Below are 10,354 nucleotides of genomic sequence, written 5' to 3'. Positions count from 1 at the left end.
AGTAAGAGCTAAAGCATAAAATCAATTTTGTTTGTAGAGAAATATAGGTTATGCTCATAATAGATGTATTCATGTACCTATATAATTTAAGTTTTAACCATAATAGGATATTGTTGCATTTAGTTTTGAATATTGGCAATTGACCATATAACTCCTATATAAACCTATGCAATACCTCCACAGGTTATCACATGCGCGTCATAGTGTTTCGAATGAACCTTCAGATAAATCATCACAAGAAACTCCTCACTCTACAATATCTAGTCCTCTCTCATCTCCAGACAGAAGTCTCAACTTCAGCAGAGGTTGATAATTTTATGTTGATAACTTTATAATCATATCCAATATTCAAATAGATTCCTTCATTGTTTATTTTCAATAATCTTCAAACTTTTAAGTTTAAATTTCATAAAAAATCCAAATCTTAAAATTATTTGGGCCAAAACGATTAATAGTACTTTTAGGTTTTTATAATTTTTTTAACTGAAAATAATTTTTTGGAAAAAGTTTGACTTTATTAGGAAAATGATCTTGCTTCCTTTGGATGTCTCCCACTGTTAACATAGGAAACTAAATGCCAAATGTTTTTTGAAAATGTCAATTTCCCTTACGCTGCGCTATGCCCTTTGATGAATCATTTAAATGACCTGCTTCTACTTTTTACAATTACAATTAAGTTCAAATGAGTGTGATTTGATTTTCAGACACAGAAAGTTGCAACAGCAGTTCTTCTGATTCAGCATTCTTAAAATACAAAGATTTTAAGTTGGATTTCCACCGGTTGAGTCGCAAAGCTAGAAACAAGGTAAGCCTAAAGCTTTATCTAGGCTTGTACATTCTATTCTATATGGGTGAGGAGTCTGAGGACCAATGGCAGGGCCCATGATGTGACCTAGGATTTAGGTTAAAGTTGTTTCAATACCCCAGGGGTTAAACACAGCTATAACAAAACATTTTGTCTTTTCTCCTTTACGTCTGCCCGGGCCTTGCATTGTAACCAAAGAATGTGTTAAAACCATATAAAAAAAACATTTTTATCACCCATATCATACAACTATATTTAACACTTCATTCTTATCACAGGACAGCGAATGCAGTGCTGAAGAAATTGCAAAACGGAAAGACACCAGTGTTAAATCGCTTCAGTATGCTTCCGATATTTACCTTGCAAAAGACCATTCCTCTGTCAGTGCTGCACGTTCACCAATCAAACCTGCAACTTTTATTCCACCTGGAAACACTGACTCCCAACTTCATGTATCTTCACTCAGTGGAACCTCAATGAAAATTAAAAAGGTAAGTATGATGTTAGCTACCACTGTAAAGTAGGCTAAATATTTTGGGGGTTAACACTAACACACTTTAGGGTAATGGTCCAATCCTGGCTTAAATCCTAGGACCCATGGCTTGCCACGCTGGTCCTTGCCCACATGGATTAGAATAGGCTAAATGTTTACATAGGGTAACAATATGGGTACAGGGGTGTCACCCCAGCTTTTTAAACGATGGTAACATGTTGATATAATATGTTTTTTCACCCCAGTTTCCAGGAAGGAGATGTCAGCTGTGGCAACCTCCATTTAAAAAGAATTAAAATAACATTTTTTATTAAACTCCCCCCTCCCCTGTTTTTTTTTTCTGGCTGTGTATACATATCTAACTTTTCAATATAAAATACAGGTGTCCCGAGATTTTGACGAAGTGGGTGGAAATAGAAAGGGGGCAGGCCACCCGCATGTTATCGCTAAAGCTTTACTTGCTCGAGCTAATCGACAAAATAAAAGAAACGTTGAAGAACAAGGCTTGCCTGCTCAACCCACTAAACAGAAAACTACAAAGGTAGGAATAGCATAGGCTTAATGTTAGGGATGTCAAGTCTCCAAGATTTTAAAAATTTGCTTTTACCCTGCTATTATGTATGTGTCTATGCGAATGAGAATAGCCATATATACTAAATTAGTCACAATAATAATAAAGTTTATACTGTTTGATGACTGAGTGTAACTGCATTTTAGCAATGTCATCCCAGATTTTAATAAAATTAAAAAATGTGATGCCTATGAGAAATAGAAGGTTATTATATGTTTTACTTTATTGGTTGCGATCTTATGATAGTGAATTATACCATATTAATATACCAGCTCTTAATAGCATGTTATATACTTAGGAACGTAATGCTTAATATTTCCACAGAAAGCGTTTATACTTCCTAGTAAAAGTGCACGGTCATCAAGAATTATAAAAGCAAATCGCAAATATTTGGTTGACCAGCATACCACGGAGAATACACCACCGTAAGTTTATTTAGAAGCAATCTATGTTTTATATCCAATAAATGTTAATGATGTTTTATAAAATTAATACAAAGTTACAGATTTTTTAGGTATATCTTGCTTTTAAGTTTGATTAATAGTTTATAAATCTGTAGAAGCTTTTCATTTTTCACTAAAACACCTTAAAAACCTGTAACTTGATAATTTCTTCTTAATATATTACTATTTAAAATGTTTGTAACCTATAGACATTAAAATTAAAAAGTATTTTTGGAGCTTTTTTGTGTCTTAAGCTCAATCTCAAACTAAATTGTAATTACCCATGTAGTACTGTGGGGGGAAATGGGACACCTTTAGCACATAAAATCCAAATACTCTGATCGTGTTTTAAACAATTATCAACAGTCTATGGGAGTCATGAGAATACGGTTTAATAAATCTTTGAATGTTCTTTGTTTACTACTAAATGGGATGCGGAAATAGAATGAAAAGGTGTCCCATCTTCCCCCACCATACTATAACAACATAAAACCTTTACCCAACAGCGCAAGTCTCTCACCTTCAACTTCTGACCTGATTTCAAGCTCCAGCAGTTGCAGTGTCAATATTTCTCGACAAGAATCTCAAATTGCCGAGCCCCTCACCCCCACAAAGACTGGCATCTCCCAAAAATCACCGGAATCCAAGAAAAGGAAACCTTTAATAAAACAACCAACATTTTTATCGGATAACTCAAACACTTCTGGTCGATCAAAATCGGGCTCAAGATTTAAAGAAATCAACAGAAAAGGTTGGTTTTTATTCTGTATTGGTGAGACCCTACAGGGGGTCATGCTCTGGACCCTATGGTATTTAGGTTATAGTTGGCTCATTACCCAATTAAAAGGCCCATAAGTTAGCCAACATAATTTTTTTTAAATTTTGCATAAAATCTTGCTAAATTATAGTTACTTTCATAGCTGTAAAACAAAGTGAAGCTTTGTTTAATGTGTTAAATACTTTATACTTTGGCTCTGCTCGTTTAATTAGGCACCTAACAGCAGAGTTAAAGCTGTTTTAGGCTTGAAAAGCAAAACATATAAATCCCACTCCAATTTTTGTCACCAAAAAATATTCCAAAACTTCAGCAAAACTATGACGCAATTCTTCTCTGATTCATTCTATTTAAATATGCAGGAATGAACTTTTATAAATTAATTATTCATCACAATGAGCATAAATATAGCTTTAATAAAAAAAGATTATTTATAAAATCTTGTCTTCAAAGTGCAAATTTTGGCTTATCTATGTGTGGTTATCTTTAAATAAAAAAAATATATATATACATGTATAAATATTATAAGAAGGATAACGTTAGAACATAATATCCCATCTTTCGTAATCATGTTTTTAACAATCAACAACGCACTTTTTGAACTGATTGGTTAAATAATTCTGAAAATATTCTTTCTTTACTCCCAAACCAGATGATAAAAGAGAATAAAAACATAGACCATCTTACCCCAACCTACTATATATAACAAATTTATAATAATCTGCACAGTATATATATCAAACAATTTGTCCCATTTTCCAAGCTTTAAAATTATTTTTAATCCTTAAATTCCTGCATATTGTTTTAGTAGTTCCTAGTCAGAGCCATGCAAGTATATTATATCTACGCAGAAAATAATTTGTCCCATTTATAAGCTTTAAATTTTGTTGTTATTCAAGCTCACAGTCACAGCCACGCAAGAAGATTAATAAAGAGAGCTCGATTTAAACATCCAACGTCATCTGAGACTCTTATTCTTGGTGATGAAGATCCAAATAACATGAGTTCTTCTTTTATAAAGGAAGCAACATTTAAAGCTGTGAGTAAGAGTTTTACATCTACTGGGTTGATAAATGTATTTTTGTGAATTTGGCACAGTAAACTGTATAATTTGACATGGAAAAGACTGATATTTTATAGTCATAATTTATCAGATAATTATGTATTACTTGGCACTGAATCAGAAACTTTTAAATTCTGTACTTTTACATTAAATACCTAAAAATTCTGAAAAGTTAAAATCTGGTATAATGTTAGTTTTTGCCACTTTATAATTTGCACAAAAAGCAATGTTTTTGATTTGAAATTGGGGTTCAGACTTGAGATATTGGGTTCAGACTTGAGATAGTTACATTAGAACTTTAAAATTTGTTGTGGCGTTTATGCAGTAGCTTTTTTATTAATTTGCCTAGATTAATAGACAAACTCCATAACCACATTATATTCATATAAAAACCGTTATCCTGTTTTAAAATGTTTCAGCCAAATTCTAAAAAACGTGGTTCAAAATCGCAACAGAGCGAAAATATTCCTGAAACTATTGAAGTCACTGAGGAGGAACCGGAACTTTTTCCCGACCATATATGGAAGAAGATTGGCAAGCCATTAAGTGAGAGATATGCGGGAGACAATACAGAAGTAAGTCTATTTCACCACTCCTTATATTGATTATATGTCGCTATCTGTTGACCACAGAATTACATTCTTAGGTCTCACATAATTGTACAATCATCATTTTTAATGCAATGATTTTGATGCACTTTTAATGCAATATTTTTCAATGACAGTTTACCAACATATGCCTAACAGAACTATAGCTGTTTTTCAAGCGTTTGATCGTAATAGGTACCATATAGCAGTCCTTTTCATTTTGTCGCAAGATATATATTATTACATGTATTTACACTTATTTTTTCCAACCCTCTTTTTATGCACTGAATTAGAGTGATTTTATAAATTTTGTATATCTATATAAAAGTAAGCATTCTATATGGATGTGGTCCCACAGTAAGACGCACCATGGGACCTGGGCTTTAGGCCTAAATTATCGCGTTACATTATGTAGGCAGCTGTTATACCAGTTGTCCAAATTATACATTCACACAAAACCGAAAAATCACACAAAAAGTTCTTTAAGTGGTAACTCTTTAGCGGGCACGAAGTGTATGAAACAGAACATCTATAAGACTGTCGTTGTCGTTTTCCGGCCAGGCGGAGATAAAAAAGTTACATTCATTTGTTCAATCAGGCATGGTCAGCACAGGAAATTCACAACATTCTCCATGGTAGCCATACATTTGGTAACTCCTGGACAACAGTGGCACGACATTATGACTTTAAGGATGGACATAGAGACTGGTTGAGTGTTCGGCAAAAGGCACTCAAGTGCAGAAGTCTTGGTATTCTAAATGCAGAGTTCAAGGTATTGTTAACTTTAGTGGTGTTAGCAATAGTTTTATTTTCTCATGAGTCATGATAATAGTAAAAATCTATAGTAATTAGTAAGTCACTTTGAAAATAAAAACACAAATATATATATATATATAATATATATTAATATGTATTATTTAATCCACCACAACTGAATTTTAAATCCAAACAAAAATGCGATTCTAATTTAACTGAAACCCAAACTAGCGAGAATACCATTATATTCTCTTGAAACTTATGTTGCTTTTTTGTTTTCAATTTATGTGTGACTTACTACTGCATGCTATGAGATCAGTAACTCAGGCCAGCGTTTTCCTACACCCTTACTAATACACATCCCTCAATACAGGTAAAAAGTTCCACCCTACTCCAACTAAAACCAAAACTAAGCGACAACCCGAACGTTACTGTTTTCTCGCCATTAGAGCTTAAAGTTCGAGGTCTCACTCATAATGTGAGTTGCCATCTTGGATCTGCTGGTCGTGCGTATATTAACAAGGTAACCTACAATACATGGGAGACTAAGCACATATGGCACCAACCACCTATTTGCTCTATTTTGTAATTTTTTTCTTTATATAAATTTTTTTAACTTCTTTTTGTACTTTTTTCTAAGTTGAATTTTTTTCAATATATTTTTATCTTTTGTTTGTATTTATTTTAATTATAACTTTTTTTTTGGATTATTTGTTGCACTTTATAAGGGTAAATTTTCTAGTAAATTGCTCTTTTGCTAAAAAAATAAATTTATTTACTAAAAACTTCTATTTACTTGTTACAGTCCTGTGAAAATACCAGCAGAATATCAAATTTTATAATTTAATAATATTTTATATTCACTACTAATATGCAGACACACATACATCATCACATATTATTATCTCAATTTCTCAAACTTATTACCAAAAAAATAACTTTTTTTTCTTTTTAGGAACAACTTGTAACTGCCCCACCAGGTAAGACAAAGTTTTTGTCATAAAAAAATTTATGTTATCTTTTTGTTGGATGATATTTTGTGTTTTATAAGTTCTCAATATTATGTTTTTGCTTCTATATTTCAGTTGGTGAAGCGTGTAGTGATATTAGGATATTTGGGACCCAGTTAAATGGTAAGCCCTTTTCTTTATTACAAAATTATGTATGTTAAACAATCTATTCTAAACAAACACAGTATTATTTAAAAGTATAATGCTTGCTATAATGTTTAAAATTAAACGTGTAGCCTGCAAGCAGCAGGGCTTAGTTATTGTACCTTTAGCAGCTACTTACTCTGCTGTTATTTTAAAAGGTTTAATTAACAAGCACAGCTAAAATAATACTTCGAACCATACAACACATTAATCTATGAGGTTCTCCGTTAGGCTATTCCTTTAACTACATTTTAACTATGTCACCTATATTTTACTTTACGCTTAAAAATTTTAAAAGTGTTAAATGTTTAATCGTTTTTTTAAATGCATTTTACTTTGGGTTCAAAATTAAAAAAATTACACAAATAATTTTACCAAGATACTGAAAAAAAGGATCTTTACTGTTTCTAAATAACTTCTACACCATTTAATTAATATTCAACCACACACAGGACAAAGTAGCAACAAATCTGTGAATAAAAACAAAATTGTTGATCATGACGTTTACCTTGGGGTGTCAGAACGTGTGTTTATGACTTTGCTTAAACCAAGGAAAAGACAGGTTAAGGTACTAAAGCTATATTCAATTATTTTGTGCTACCTAGTATACTATGTACTCATTATACTGTATAATAATGGACATATTGGTTTCTTTATAAATTAATAACAGTAATATATCATATTAAACATTATAGTAGTAAAGTATAGAAAAAAATAAAAAATATTGTGTGCTAGAAAAAGTATTTATATTTATATATATATATATATTTAATTCTTATAAATGATTTTTGTATTGGAAATTGCTTCTAAAAACCTATTGGTTAGATAAAAATTATATCAAAATGCTGTAAAAAAGATTTTTTATATTTAAAAACAATTAATAGTTAAACAATTCAAAAATTAACAAACAACTAAACGTTTTCTGTGACTTTTTCAGCTTCGTTGGGAAATCTGGGAGATACATAACATACTCCATGGTATTGCCTACCTTGGTCTCGGTGAATGGACCAAAATCTACAACATGTATCGATTCCATATTTCACATGATAATGTTGCTATTCGTGCAAAGTTCAAGTCAATCTGCGCCAGAGGGTTCATCGTTTCAAACACCGTATGTTGCTCTGTATAAGACTATATATATATATATAGTAGGGTGGGCTATTATACAAAATTATTCAGATTTCCTGATCATGTTTTAAACAATTACCAATGGTCAATGGGAGGCGTAAGGATACATTTTTATATTTCTTTGAATTTTCTTTGTTTACTACTAAGCGGGACAGGAAAATAGAATAAAAAGGTGTCCCATCTTCCCCGCCCTACTATACATATTTTTAATTTTTTTCTTTATAATAAAAGTGTTCATTTTACAGTAATAAAATTTTTTCAACTAATGTTCTCATTTTTTGGGGACATTTTTTCAAACAAATATCAGATAAATGGATTTAGAAATTTGTTGTTCATATTTTTAAGTTAAAATATTTGTTTGTTTAAATAAAGGTTCGAGAAGATGTGTTGCCTCACTTGCGCCCTGTACTGACCGAAGCGGGACGAGAATATTTTCTCAATAAAAATCTTCCAATTGTTGAATTTGTGGTAAAAGTTGGTAAAAAGATGGGTGAGTGCGTTGTTAGAATCGTGTTTTAGCTATAAATACATTGGTTTGATAATCGACACTAATAGTGATAGGCATAAGTGTTCTTGGGCAAGACACAACAAATTTTTAACGTCAAAAAACCTGTTTTTTTTCCAAATTTTGTTTTCATGTTTATATTTTTTTATTCATATTTACAGCCAAACAAAAGTTTAATGACGGAATGGTAAAAATGAAGAAACCGGAAAAAATAAGAAGACCAAGCTCCTCTGAAAGTGGTGAGGCCTCCTACATTCATTGCCTTCATTTTATAATTCTTACTATTTATAAAACTTAAAATTAGTAACTGTAATAAATTCCGCAAACCTGACCCAGATCTGGTGCTCATAGAGTTACACGGTTCTTGTGTAAAGAAATACAGTAAGGATCTAGTGCTACGAAAACATAACAGACAAAAATTATATACAAAAAATTGTTTAACAAAAATATATATATCGCCTAAATGTCATCTTCAGTCTCCCATTCAAATATAATACAAAATTCAAAAATATTGGAAAAATAATTTCTTTTTTCTTCCATTAATCTGATCTTCTTCTCAGATCAAGAGTTAAACATCAGTCCTCCAAGGAAGCAAGCTTATCATCTCTTCGGAGCAGTCCCTGTATGGGATGAAGCTGCACATCCGGACATTATTGAAGATGCAGAGAGTAAGTCAAAATCATCTTTTTTTCTTTAATTTTTTTCCAAATTAAGAAATTATACAATCTTGGGTTTTAATTTACTAAATTCATTAATCTTTTTAAACGGAGGGGGAGTCGCCATACCCTTAAACCCCCATGGCGCTGTATGAGTTTATTACATTTTAAATGAAGTATCAGATTATATAGTAGGATGGGGGAAGATGGGACACCTTTAGCACAGAATATCTAAATATCCTGATAGTGTTTTAAACAATTAACAATGGTCTATGGGAGTCGTGAAGATATAGTTTCATAATTCTTTGAATGTTCTTTGTTTACTACTAAATGGGACTAGAAAATAGAATAAAAAGGTGTCCCATCTTCCCCCACCCTACTATACATTTTTTTCTATTTTATTAGTAATTTTTTATGGTGCAATTTTAATCTTTTCCCAGCTCCTGTTCTTGAAGTTCTTGAGAACGGATTATGTAACGGTAATCTTTCGTCTTCCGATGCTCCTCATCACTTCTCCTCCAAGAAGAATAATCTTCCTCCTTCATCATCTGGATCAACAGAGCAAGAGCCAGGAGCAAAATCGACAAAGTCGTCAAAATCGAGCAAAAAAAAGACAACACCAGATACTAAGGGAAGGGGGCCAAGGATAAAACATGTCAGCAGAAGGTGGGTATTTTATAATTTGATTTAGAAAAAATATTTTTTGTGTTTTTATCATTGTCATACGCGTCGATTTCCGGGGTGGCAGGGGTGGCATGCCACCCCAGTTTGAATGCCTAGGATGGCAGAAAACCTAACGCTGTATTGGCGTCGTCGCATTTACGCGATTAAGTTCGTTCGAAGTAAACGTTCGTTACGATCAAAAACGTCTCACCGTATGGTTTTGCAACATTAAAAATGGCATTATGACGAAATACAGCCTATTGTTTCGTTGGATTTGGACTTTGAACCTTAACTGGCATGCGCCATACGCATGCTTTCATAAAGTATATTAAACACGCAACAATGGGGCTTTGTTTATAGTAAAAGTATATATGAAAACTATACTACAATAAAATATTTATCTGTAATAAACTGATTTATCGCGAACTATTGATAACCGCGTTCGTGAAAACATGAGTCAGCCGAGTATGGAAGCTTTTTTCTCTCCGGCGAAAAAAAGAAAATGTAGTGAAGGTAGTGTAAGTCAAGTAAGTGCAACTGAGTTGGCTTCGTCGGCACCGGTGCCTCTATCGCACGTGACGGAGATCACTAGCCAGCATCGATGTGCCTCAAAACCGTCCGACTTGTGCTTGCCCGAAAAACAAGTTTTACCTCAACTCATGCCAAAAGATGGGTCTGGAAGAAGTGCGCAACGTCATTGGTTTGAGGAATTCTCGTTTTTACATCTTAATGAAGACCAAAGCTGTTGTTGTTCT

General features: G+C 32.6%; 1 protein-coding gene across 3 annotated transcripts in view; it reads left to right on the top strand.

The window, feature by feature from the left end:
* Positions 1–10,354, top strand: part of LOC100180972 (histone-lysine N-methyltransferase 2A) — a 33,540-nt gene that overhangs the window by 2,035 nt on the left and 21,151 nt on the right. For 2 of the 3 annotated variants that reach the window (XM_018813624.2, XM_018813623.2), the window contains exons 3-20: positions 184–305; positions 705–805; positions 1,084–1,296; positions 1,681–1,839; positions 2,194–2,294; positions 2,819–3,063; positions 3,987–4,126; positions 4,570–4,725; positions 5,336–5,509; positions 5,867–6,016; positions 6,449–6,473; positions 6,579–6,626; positions 7,100–7,215; positions 7,585–7,758; positions 8,148–8,265; positions 8,442–8,519; positions 8,841–8,948; positions 9,377–9,602. In XM_018813624.2, the coding sequence (XP_018669169.1) occupies positions 184–305; positions 705–805; positions 1,084–1,296; positions 1,681–1,839; positions 2,194–2,294; positions 2,819–3,063; positions 3,987–4,126; positions 4,570–4,725; positions 5,336–5,509; positions 5,867–6,016; positions 6,449–6,473; positions 6,579–6,626; positions 7,100–7,215; positions 7,585–7,758; positions 8,148–8,265; positions 8,442–8,519; positions 8,841–8,948; positions 9,377–9,602 (2,454 nt within the window). The remainder of the gene's footprint in view (positions 1–183; positions 306–704; positions 806–1,083; positions 1,297–1,680; positions 1,840–2,193; positions 2,295–2,818; positions 3,064–3,986; positions 4,127–4,569; positions 4,726–5,335; positions 5,510–5,866; positions 6,017–6,448; positions 6,474–6,578; positions 6,627–7,099; positions 7,216–7,584; positions 7,759–8,147; positions 8,266–8,441; positions 8,520–8,840; positions 8,949–9,376; positions 9,603–10,354) is intronic. The other variant, XM_026836276.1, reaches the window with a different exon arrangement.

The sequence above is a fragment of the Ciona intestinalis genome, chromosome 10 (assembly GCF_000224145.3).
Source record: "Ciona intestinalis chromosome 10, KH, whole genome shotgun sequence".
Taxonomy (NCBI): Eukaryota; Metazoa; Chordata; class Ascidiacea; order Phlebobranchia; family Cionidae; genus Ciona; species Ciona intestinalis.
Note: the sequence above shows the minus strand (reverse complement) of the source record. Positions and strands in the feature narration are given on the sequence as shown.